A 12,806-nucleotide genomic window follows, 5' to 3' on the forward strand; every position below is an offset into this window, starting at 1 on the left:
ATATGCTGTATCTTCAAATACCTATGTGGTAGTGCCCAGGGTAAGACATATATTGTATAAAAAATCTGTTTCAACTTTTTCGATGTATTCTGTTTAACTTTTTTCATTTTCACTCGTATAAATTTTACTTCGCTTACTTTTGAGTTTTTCAGTAGGTGTAGTGGCGAGTAATGTTTATATGTATTCTGTATTATGAGTTGTGTCATTAGTTTATAATTTATAAGTTCTGCTTCATTGTTGAAATGTTGCTTGCATTTGTTGCTTGATTCTGCTTAAAAATTCGGGCCATGAACCTCGTCATGCCTTGCTGGTTTTTCATCATTGTCCTCAACATTGCACAAATGTTGACAAAAAATCAATTTGATTTGAAGCGCATCATAGTTACCTGGACACAAATTGTCTTATATCGCTGTTTTTTGAGAACCAACCGTTCAAGGAGCCGTTCGTTGACAATTTGGTTTTAAAACTAATTGACAACTGGCTCACTTTGCTTTCACACTTAGTTGCTGAAATTCGATGCATAAAATGAAAACTAAGTTCTTTTTGCATCTTTACTGATTGCGACCTTTGTAGCAGCATCTAAAAATCTCGAGGATGCTTATCTAGCTTTTGTGATGTAAGCATGGTGAACAAAGAACTAATTGAGAAATTGTTGAACGTGTTCGGAAGATCAGGCATACGATTGATGAAGCCTGGAAGATCTGGTGTTCTTGAATCTCGAGCTGAGACGAAAGGGACAAATACTCTATGCCTGATCTCTATCTCACGAGCAGTTTAGTACCAGACACACGTAAATAACCTTTGCGACAAGAAAGTTGTTGCGTAACTGTGCACAGGCGAACATTAAGTTCTCCTTCTCCCATCCATGCTAGCGAGGCGCGCTTGAAAAGTGCGAGTGCCGACGTGCAGTGTGGCCTTGTGTTCCGTATTGAATGCAAAGGCACAAGGTGCCTCGCGGAGATCTGGTCATCCCACACTGCCAGTGCTCCAAGGTGGGACTATTTCATGGTTATCGTTACCTTTTTTGTAAGTTTGCTTGAGTTCTACGACTGAGCACATTTCCATCCATGTTCACGTCGCCAAGCAAATATAACATCAGGAAGAATTTTTCTACCCCGTTAATAGCTACTACTGTATATCATACTCAAATTAGTCATGCAGGCCTAAATTGATGCTTTACTGAATTCGAAAGCCACAATGCTTTCTCTAGTTTGGCGTTTAGTTAGCCAAAGCCAAAGGTATACACAGTGTAAAAGTGTGATGAACCTGCCAACTCGTGAATGAGAAACTCCTGCATAAAGGTGCTTACATTTAAATGCATTATCAGAACATATACTGAAGGCAGAAACAAATCATCTTCGCACGTTGGTTATCATTGATAGCCCACACGAAAGGGACGAATACTCTATGCATGGCCTGATCTCTATCTCACGAGCAGTTTAGTACCAGACACACGTAAATAACTTTTGCGACAGGAAAGATGTTGCATAACTGCGCACAGGCGAACACTAAGTTCTTCCCCCATCCACGCTAGTGAGGCACGCTTGAGAAGCGTGAGTGCCGACGCGCAGTATGGCCTCGTGTTCTGTATTGAATGCAAAGGCACAAGGTGTCCGTGTGGTGGGGCACTGTTTCATCTAATACCAGTAGATATAGAGCCTCTTGTTACTATACTATACGGGGCGGTAGAACTGATCCTGTGAAAATTAGTAGGGTGATTTTACGGCCCGAGATATGCCATTAAGATACTACCCCTCGACCTTGTTAACGTGTTTACGTACTTTGCCTGTTCCGAATGCATCTCATGATGCTATATTCCGGGGGTCATTTTATCTCAACTCAATAAAACTGTCAAAATGTACTTCATGCATTGAGGAATAGGAGGAATGGACATGACCTGCCTGCTCATTCCAAGGAATTGAAAGTAATAGAATTACGAGAAATTGTAATTGCCGTAATGGAATTGGGATGAAATTGAGGCGCCCATTCCGCAACACTTTCCAAGACTCAGGCTCACGGCTTGATATGAGTATGAGTAGCCGACTCAAGAGTGAGTTTGCCTACCTGTGGGCCTCACATAATAGCCGCATACACTCGGTTAATCCCAAAATTTATCTCACTCAGTGACAGTGAACAATGGCGCTCCTGTGGTCTAATTCACAGTATCGCGTGACTGGAAGTAGTAAGCCCTCGCGAGCCCTCAGGAGTAGTGAAATTTCATCTTCATTCTATTTCGAACGAAACAGCGCCGAATCGTAGCCACGAATGTAGAATATTTAATCAAGTATTAAATTCGTCAAATCTTGTGATGTTAGAGAAAGAACAAACAAAATGCAGCCCACACGTCCTCGAACACATAACTTGGTGAGGGACTGCCACCGAAAGCCTACTTATTGTTGTACAGAAACACAAGCTTTGCCTCATAACCCTGCTTCAAACTATTTCGGTGTGATCTGACGGCGTTTACGGCGTTTGAAAACATGCGCTCACTAGGCTCCTAAGTAGTATAGTTATGAAGGTTTGTCAAGCAATTTTCACGATAACTGAATGAAATGCACCTCTTTGCGTTTTCTGCAATTTTAAAGGATCGTCCTTTCTTATGATCAGGAGGTGATTTGTGTTTTTAAAGCCATTTACCGGCTTAGGTCAGTGTTGTTTTTTTCCCGCTATCAGTTCAACAGTCTTTGAGACTGTTTATGGTCTTTTCTGTTGAAGCCACGAGCTGCCAAATATCATAAGGACATTCTATGAGCAAAAAAAAAAAAAAAACTAGTGCCCAACCTGTGCTCCATCTGTAATAGATCGCGTTCTCCTAACTCTTAAATGAATTACAGTGGCTAAACTGGCTGATGTTTAAACGATGAGCTGGCCGACCATGTTCGAACCCATCAAATGAAGTTGCCTTCCGTTGCTACCGTCGGAACTGCTGATATTTTCTTTATTACCTAATGTCATGTTTCTTTGAACCTTGGATCCAGGCACACTGGTGTGCGGAATCCTAAAAGTTTATGACGTCAGCAATACGGGCTGAAAACGAACATTTCTACCAGCTGCAGCGCCTTCTAGTCCAGACTATTGCGTGAGGCAATGGGAGAAAAAAAGATCTTGGGCGCGTGGGCGAAAAGCAAGCCACCCTCCCTCCACCGTCATTCTGACCGCAAGTTCACTTAACACTGCGTATGCGCCCACGCGTTTTGAACATGCAACTGTTCTGCGTGTTGATTTCAAGGTTGTGATTGTGGAGCGGTTAAATTACCCAGAGGTGCACTGATACGCTACGCGTTGCAGGCTGTAATGAAATAAGAGGCATAGATACGTTTTCTGCCAATATTTACCTCCGAACGACAAGATAAAGGTGGTGTTTGTGCGGCTGATGAATGAGCAAGGACGAGCAAGATGGTTTACACTTGGCAACTCTGTGCCCAATATGCTTTCTGCGGTTGAATATTTTTTGTAGCCCGTAATTCAGTTTGGAAGTTGCAAGCATAAATATGTAAGTAACAGCACTAGCTTCGCAGTGGAACGACCAAAAATATATTAAAGGTAGCATCTACGTATACTTTAAGACGCTTAAATACCAGTGAGTCGTGGCTCCCTCCGAGATGCCACACAACCTAAAATATTTGATTTTTTTCTCTCTCAAACAGTTAAGAGGTTCACTCAGCCATACTTTGTACTCACTGTGAAGGTCAACCTTAGTTGTAAATGAGAGCGAATAGCGAAATCCGCAACTGACATTCGAGTATGAATCACCAAGAGTTCTTTTATAGCGGAGTTCTATGCCGGGGGCGCAACGTCACTAGCTTCAGCAAGCTCTCCTTGTGTGCGACAGCGAATACACGGGAGTGGGCTAAGCCCCAAAGAGTACTGAACTGCGGGTACCCGGGTCCCCTGCAATATGACGTGAGCGTTCCGCGCAACAGGTGCTAGTCTGCAATATTGGTGAAAATTACAAAATACACCCTTAGCAGTACTTTTTGCTAGGCTAGATCACACAACTCCTCAGAAAATCTAGCCGCCCAAGTAGCCACAGCAAGAAGAAGCACGAGAAAGAGCGCCCATGCTTGCTAAAAGGCACCTTTCAAAGAGGTGCGCGTTAAGGGAACAGGGTAAGCCATGTATTATAGGTGAAGTTTAAGTAACTTTTTTTCTATAGCCAAAAGAGCTCCCGGAATATCATGTTTTGTATATTTAAATGCAAAGCATTTCTTAGCGAACTTTGGCGACTTTGAGCGTATCCATTCATCCATCGATCCCTCCATCCATCGATCCATCCATCCATCCATCCATCTATCTAGCCACCTACCACTTTTAGCCCTCCTGGCGGTTTGGATATTGGTGTTAATACCAAACTTGGTATGGCATAACATGACTATGTCGAGCATATTTGACTAGTCATAACATAAAAATAATGATATATGTCAAGAAAGTCATGATTTACATTTCATCGTCTTGCTGCTCTTGCGGTGCTCTCGTTCACATGGCATGTTGAAAAACTGGTACGGTAGGACATGATTTCATGGCGAACACAAGCGACAGACCCTAACGTGGAAATCATGACACGCACATCGTGTGTGTCATGAGTCATGACTACAGGCCACACTCATGATGCACTCGCAGCCGTCTCGCTAGCTTCAGGTATACCACATTTGGCGTTACGTGATGCGAATGCATGATGAAGGTATGCGACTAGTGCAAACATGATAATCATGAGATGCGTGTCATGTGACATGACTACAAGCCACACTCATAATGCCCTCGCAGTCGTTTCGCTAGCTTCACATACACCAAATTTGGTATTACGTGACGTGAATGAACAAAGAAAGGATGTGACTGGTGCAAGCATGATAATCATGTGATGCGTGTCATGTAACAACATGACTACATGCTACGCTCATGATCCGCTCGCGGCCATTTCGCTAGCTTCACATGTACCGAATTGAGTATTACGTGGCGTGAACGGACGACATATGTAAATCACATGTCCAAATATGTTAATTATGACATGCGTGTCCTGAACATAACTACATGCCGCACTCATGATGCGCTCGGGGCTGTTTCGCTAAATTGATATATGCCAAATTCGGCATTACGTCACGTGAATGGATCCCGAAGGTATGTGTCTGGTGCAAACATAATTATGAGATGCGGGTCATGCAAGAACATGACTACGTGCCACACAAGGCTCCAATACGCTTAGACGAGACCTGGTGCGAGTGTGCTCCAGCGATCGTTTCGTTGCGTCATGCTGGCGTTGCGGCACCAGGTGCCAATCTGCCTGGCATATACTCGCAGGCACGCGCCGCACTGTGTTGCTTTGACGCATGCGCGTTTGAGCACGTCCGGCGTCCCTTCGTCACGAAGCTGGGCAGACGCGGTGCATTCTGGGTAACGTCGTTGGTGCGAAATGCACCATATCGCATTTCGCACCGGTTGTCACCAGGCTGCGCTGACAGACGCTGGTCACGTCTGGCGTCAGACTATAGAGTGTTCGCATTTTGCTGGCGTTGCGTCACTGCGCTCAGCGTGCGCTCATCAACGTTATGTCACAGTTTATTTGGCCCTTTATGATGCTCTACCCGCCGTTTCGCTAGCTTCACATATTCCAAGGTTGGTTTTACGGGATGGAAATGGACGATGAAGGTATGTGACTGGTGACTGGTGCAAACATGATAACCATGAGATGCGTGTCATGTAACAACATGACCACGTGACACGCTCATGATGCGCTCACGATAGTTTCTCTAGATTCACATATACCAAATTGGTATTGCATGGCGTCAATAGAGAGCGAGGTAAAATGGCGCGTCCGAACATGATAACCATGATATGCGCGTCATGTAAAACATGACTACATGCTACGCTCACAGCACGCTCGGGGCCGTTTCTGTAGCTCCACATATACCAAATTTGGTATCAGGTGGCGTGAATAGATGAAGGTTAATGTCGTCCAAACATAATAATTATGACAGGAAAGTTATGTACGGCCTAATTTACCTCCGCTTCATAACGTTGCTCTAATTTTAAACTGACATATAAACATTCCTCATTCATGCTTAGCATATCATCGACTGCCACTGTAGGTGAGATTTTCCAATTTTTGTACCTCAGGTATCTCATTATTACTTGGTAAGAGCTGTTAGATGTGTTGCAAAAGCGCGCTTCCTCACACGGCCATTATTCTGCATAAGCATATTGCCTATGACGTTATCTGAATACTGGTCGAAATATACGATTCTAGATACTGCGGCTGTTAAAAAGAAACACAAAAAGCAAGTTTTGATATATTAGCATCCAAAGTTGAGTCTGCATTATTTCGAAATTCCAACGAGATAACAAATTGATGCATGCTTTCGATGGACACCAGCAAGGCACTCATCACCAATATCATTTTCCTTCTGTTGGTGCTAAAACGTCTTGCTTGGCGAGCCTGATTGGCCGCTTTCTATGCAGCCGTGTCAGCACAACAATGCCAACGCAGTTCAAGGGGGCGCAGGCCCTGTTTTCTGGCGATATTTCAGTTTAGATCAGCACATATACACGGGCTATATTGCCATCCAATTATGTGAAAACAGCATCAAGAGTGCATACTCCGACAGTGTTTGGTGCACGAGGAAAGGGTTTTCTTTTTTTTTTCAACAAGCCCCACCCCCACCTCCCTCATCACAATGCAACAACTTGTTATGGTTTATTCAGATTTATTGGAAAAATGCCTATGATGTCATTAAGAAATTATTCTGGATCAACTGTTTCCAGATAACTTAGACTAACAGCTTCAGTTAGGCATGCTTGAGATCCTTTTTATGAACGAGCGGTTCACCATTAAACTAGGCCTTGTTGAATTTACGCCGATCTCCGGCGTCCTTCGAGCAAAGGCCGTTGGAGTGATTGGTATCTTTTAATTCCATTTGAAAATATCTGGACCAGACATATTTCTGCATGTCTTCGAAGCTAGCTCTCTTTCGTTAAGGGCCAAATGATATAAGTTATGACGCTTGACAATTACGTCAATTAACAACGTCCCCGACATAATATCGGTTTGCTGACAGTAAGCTTGCTGCCACTGTATTCTTTCGTTTTCGCAGTTCTGGGGCCGTTGTCTTCGTTAATTGGCCAAATGTACTCCATCTTGCAAACTGTAGCTTCTCCGCATGGCTATGGTGGTAAGAATGGAGCATGCTCAGCTGCCACACAAGTTTTGAAATATGTAATTTTTAGAGAAAAAACTATACAAAACAAACAAACGACACCAATCTGGTCAATAAAATGCTGCAGATTTTACAGAACAAAAACAGATTTTTTTTCATTGTTTTTGCTCATCCTGTCTCTTACATACCCTCAAAGCCCGCCGATGTTCAAAACTCCACATTTGACGGACAGGTATTCAGGAAAGCTTCAATACGTGGTGCATGCGCGGTGAGAGAAAAGACGGTCACCGAGGGATGGTCACAGACTTGATCAAAACTGCTTGAAATCTAAAATACGCACACTACAGAGTTCTGCTTGCTTGGAAGTACTTTGCGAATCAGTCAGAATACGAGTCTGTGCAGCCCGAACGCGGCTAGATTGGAAGATTCCACAGCTATGACCTTGCTGCCGCACCATGAAAGGTGTGAGCTGTGAGCGAGATGATTATCTATATTATTGCTCGTAACATTTGTAGCACGTGGTGATATGCCTTGAAAAATGCAGCGTTGTCTACTCCCTAGGCCACGACAACCAGCCCGATGCAAGGAGAGATAGCCGCCCGATGGTCTCCCGAGACGACGAGTAGGACAATGAACCACGTACGACAAACTTGAGCAAATGGCTGAAGGAAGGAAATTGACGCTCTATTTTTTCCCGTATTGCAGTACGCCGACGATCTTCTGAATGAGGTACATTCTGTAAAGGTTCACTCTACCAGCACCACTTCCGTTCCTTTGATGAATCTCAGGCTCCTATCATTTCGCTTTTTACGCCTTGTTTTCGGTTTTTTTTTTGTAAGTAGCTTTTTCGGTTATGTATTTGCTGGAACAGCGCAACCAGTCCTAGTTTGCTTGGAGCTTAGTGTCGGCTAACAAAAAACAGTTTATGGTACATTCCTTGCGGGCGTCGCGTCTCTTTGTAATGCTCCCTTTGATTGATTGATATTAGGGTTTACCGTACTAAATTCAGCATACAATTATGAGGAACGCCGTAGTGAAGGGCTCCGGAGGTTTCGATTGACAATAGGGGTTGTTTAAGGAGCAGCCAAATCTGAGCACACAGGCCTACAGCATTTTCGCCCCCGTCGAAAGTGCAGCTGCTGCAGCCGGGATTTGATCCTGTGACCTGCGGGTCAGCAGCCGAGTACCTCACTGACTGGACCCCCTCCCCCTCCGGTGGGGCTATCCTGCGTGTCTTTGACAGGGCAATACTTTAGTAATAATGTACAACAAATGAGCCAAACTTGACTTTTACAACAAGCTAGCTATATGCAACTGACTATGATGGATTACTTGAAGCGAATAAAATATTTCAGAAACATACGGCCTCCAAAGAATCTCAATAAGAGCATGCCATATATAGAATTTTTTTGTGTTTATTATAGACAACGAGTATGTGACTTGTAGAAGATTGTAGATGTTCTGGAAGCATTACGCCATTAAAGAACACTTCAAATGTAGGTGAGCCTAACTAAAATATTCGGTTTTGCCACTCTACTGCAGTGCTATCAAGACATTCCTTGATATTTTGAGTGCCAAACATTTCCTTGCGAAGCCCTGAGACCGTTTCTCTACCTGTCAAGCCACATACGTATACTAGTTCTCGAAGCCGCTTCCTTCTGATAAACAAAAGCTGGCAGAAGACGATTACGTCCAACAAGACTACGAGGTCATAATACGAACACCAAGGAAAGCCTTTCACGTGTGTGAAACAGAACGAAAAAACTTCATTTTCATTGAATTATTTCGCCCAGTCACATACATTACTTCTCCGCATAATATCCATTATGTCCAGCATCATACAGCAGGTGATTGACAGTGTATATATAAACCCAGAAACACCAATATAAGGTCCTCGAGTTCTAAACACATGAGCGTTAAGAACCTGTATCGTACACAAAAAAAATGAAACAGGGTCCATGTGGGCGTTGCTGTCGGTGAGGAGAATACATCGTGGTATAGCAAAAATAAATTTCAAGTTTCAAGCCGTAATCGATTCTCGGCATTTGATGTGGCAGTAAAGTATTCAGCCACAATACCACGACAGATCTTCAATTCGTTATGTAGAGGAAACACCGTATCACTGCAGTGTGTCTGCTATCAGCTTAAATAAAACTGTAATAAACATGAAATATCTACTCCTGAACTCGGCAAGCCATGTTCAAGCGATGCGAGAACCCGAACGAAAGCGCTGACAAACGCTAGCATATGTGCTTCAGCGCACTGCCCCATGCACTTCCTTTCAATAAAAATGTCTGCTGTAGTGTGAGCAATGTTATCGTACTTAGGAAAAGAAGCTAGTTTTTAAACGCCAGTGCATTTTAGGCCCGCCAGGCTCGTACCTAGAAATAAGGTTCACGAGAGATGACATAGCACTTTGTCTGACTATATGTGCATTCATTTCTTCCTGTTTTTTATGTGCAAGGAAACTACAAGGACACTAAGTGTAATCGTACCTGGGAATTATTTTTTCGGGGGGGGGGGGGGGGTGGAAGGGACATTTGCTGAACATTTTGAAAAACATTTGTTTTATCATTACTTTCTCGATACATACTCCCTTCAACTAATTTAGGGGGGAGGACACCTAGCCCTTCCAGCCCCCCGTCCAAGAACACACGCACACCTTCCCTCTGGCAACGGGCCTGAAGCCCATGAGAAGCAAACCACTACTGCCTTTCAAACAAACTCGAAACGTCGACCCACACCAATACGATTGGCTCAAAGGGCAAAAAAGTAACTAAACATAGGCAATTACTCGTTGACTGCTTCACTTGAAATCGATCTGCACAATGCTGCTAATTTACCAGCGTTCATTTCACCTTCAGGGGCACTGATGTTAACCACATCCCGAAAGTAATGCAAAAAATACAAATGCATGTATAATTCTTGTCAAAGAAGTATTGAAATCACGCCTTCCTTGTCAGCCGGCACTCACTTCTGCGCGCATTGTCGTTTCAGAGTAAGCGTGATACACTATGGCTGAGTGATTTATGCTGTCATACCTTTCGTTTGAGCAGCTGGTCGACAGGATATTCTCTCCAGTCGACGTCTTCTTCGCGGGTTTGTTGACCATCGTGCGGACAGCAACACCCCTCATGAGTCCGGCACTGTTCGAAGCACTTCTTGCAGAATGAGTGCAGACAAGGCAGTAGTGCGGTCATTCTAGATACAATGCCGCATGCTTGGCACACTCTGTACGATGGTATGGGATCCACAAAGCTCAGAGTTCTCCAATTCAGCTCGTCGGAAAAACCAACCAAGGTGTACCGATGCCCCAGAGTAGGAGGCATTGTGAATGCCACACACGACTGTTGTCAATGTCAGAGCTACGCCTGCCGCATGAGCCTTAAAAGGTTGTTAATATTGTTCACAACCGATAGTTACCATGGACGCTTTCACGCTGATAGTGCCATTATGCGAGTTTCACTGAATTCATATCAGAAATTATTGCGTATCAGAAGAATGGGTACGTGCGCTGATAATGCACTTTCAGCCCACTGTGATTACGGCTCACACAGTGACGAATTCATGGCAACTATTTCATAATAAAAATTCTTTAAAAACCAAGATGCTAAATACAGCATGTCTTATCTTATTGAACTTTAAAAGTAGAACACTGTAGTGTTCGTGCTTCTAGGAGAGCACTCATTATGCTAAACAAATTGCACAGCTTGCGCTAGTATAGCACAAGGCTCGAAATATAGCGAAATAGAAGATATGCAGTGGCATGACTGGCGGGGCGGGCCCGGTTTCTCAGCGTCTATTTACGCTCTGGACAGAAGCTAGGGTAGATGGCGAGGCTGCTGCTCCTTTTTATACATGAAGCCTTCATGTGCACGCTGCCTGAACAGAGGCGGCGCGCATATGAAGGCTCGCTGTTTTCATAGTGTGTGTGGCGGCAGTTTTGGTGCATATAAAATGTGGCACGTGAGGCGTGATTCATCCGTCTCTTGATGACTAAAGACATTGCTGGTTGCTTAAACCTAGCTACATTCACACGCATGCGAGACATTGGTGGCCTTCTCTACGCGTCAAAATTCCTCTACACCTTTGTGGGAACTTTGAAAAATACTCTTACTGGATGTTTTAGTGTTTTATAACTGCATTCTGACAGGGTACTCTATGTGTTAAGTAACTTTAGGTGGAGAAAGAAAAATTAGCTTGGATGTCCACAACATTCTGAGCAAATCAGCGCTGATGTCGCGGCGTTTTATGTCACAACACTTCTCCACTGTTTTATGGAGAGCATAAGCCAGTGCAGCATCAAAAAGTGTGCGAAACATTTCAAAATGAGCAGATGCTTGTCATTATTCGGTGAACTCTAAACAAATGAGGTTTTTTGCATGCCTTATTGTCTTTGAATTTTTCAGCAATCTTTTATACACCTGGGATGTATAGAACTGCACTTAACCTCAACTACATAATAAATGACTGCAGGATCTAGAATTTATCTCGAAAGTGAAGGTTGACATCAGCGGATCTTCGCTGGTGGAGAAACTGGTAAGAAAATTCCAAGCTAAGTGCTGCAGGGTATACTTTGAGAACTCATAAACGCTCTCGTCATGTTGAGAATGCTTTATTCTCCTTACATCCTGATGACATTTAGCTCTCCTGCCCATTTTGATAATCGTATAGTTACCAAAGTTCGTATGCTTTATCATGACGGTATGACAAGCATGAGTGACTAGTCATAATATGGAAGCCATCACATGTATGTCATGAAGCTCATAAATTACATTTCATGGTTTTGCAGCTCTTGCGGTAGTTTCATTCACATGACATGTTGCAAAACTAGCAAATTATGACATGACTGCATGGCCAACACAAGTGCCACGTTCCATTTCTCAAGTTTTGTTATCGCCCCAAAGCACTACACAATTCTCAGCGCAAAACGCGCGAGCAGTTTTCGAGAAGCTTCCAGACTTTAGTCGATCATTCCGATAAGACCACGCCCACTCTGCGAACTGTACAGATTATTCTGAAACCAACGCCACCACCAGCGATAACGCTAGAACATTCGATGGCAAGAGTATAAATGGCGGCGCACTTCGCCGCTTGTCAGTAGTTGATCGACGGCTGACGCTCCGTTCACTGCTATCTGTGCAAGACTGCTACTGTAATCGGACTATCCGTTTGCCGGGCACAGGTTCACCCAAATAAACTGTTAAATCCCAACACAAAGTATCCTGTCTTCGGCCACGTCACGACCCCGTGACACAATTGACAGACCCTAACATGTAAATTGTGACATGCATGTCATAGAAGTCATGAGTCATGACTTCACGCCACACTAATGGTGCGCTTGCGCTCGTTTCACTAGCTCAAGATTTACCAATTTAGGTTTTACGTGACGTGAATGGATGAAGAGCCTGACTGGTGCAAGCACGTATGACTGGTGCAAATTTGATAATCAAGACAAGAGTGTCATGTAAGAACATGACAACCTACCACACTCATGCTGCGCTTGCGGCCGCGTCGCTAGCCTTACAAATACTAAATTCCGTATTACCTGCCATGAATGGACGACAAAGGCGAGTGACATGTTCAAGCATAATATTTAAGACATGCATGTCAAGTAAGACATGATTAGACATTCAAGCACGCTCGCATCTATTTCGC

The 12,806-nt window shown here is 43.7% G+C and overlaps 1 protein-coding gene across 1 annotated transcript in view; it reads right to left on the reverse strand.

Annotated features, from left to right (window-relative positions):
• Positions 1-10,935, reverse strand: part of LOC142765233 (uncharacterized) — a 28,489-nt gene extending 17,554 nt beyond the window's left edge. Inside the window, exon 1 of the mRNA XM_075865920.1 lies at positions 10,190-10,935. Within this exon, the coding sequence (XP_075722035.1) occupies positions 10,190-10,477 (288 nt within the window). The 5' untranslated portion in view covers positions 10,478-10,935. The remainder of the gene's footprint in view (positions 1-10,189) is intronic.
• Positions 10,936-12,806: the final 1,871 nt, after the last annotated feature.

Source organism: Rhipicephalus microplus, chromosome 6 (assembly GCF_043290135.1).
Source record: "Rhipicephalus microplus isolate Deutch F79 chromosome 6, USDA_Rmic, whole genome shotgun sequence".
NCBI classification, from domain to species: Eukaryota; Metazoa; Arthropoda; class Arachnida; order Ixodida; family Ixodidae; genus Rhipicephalus; species Rhipicephalus microplus.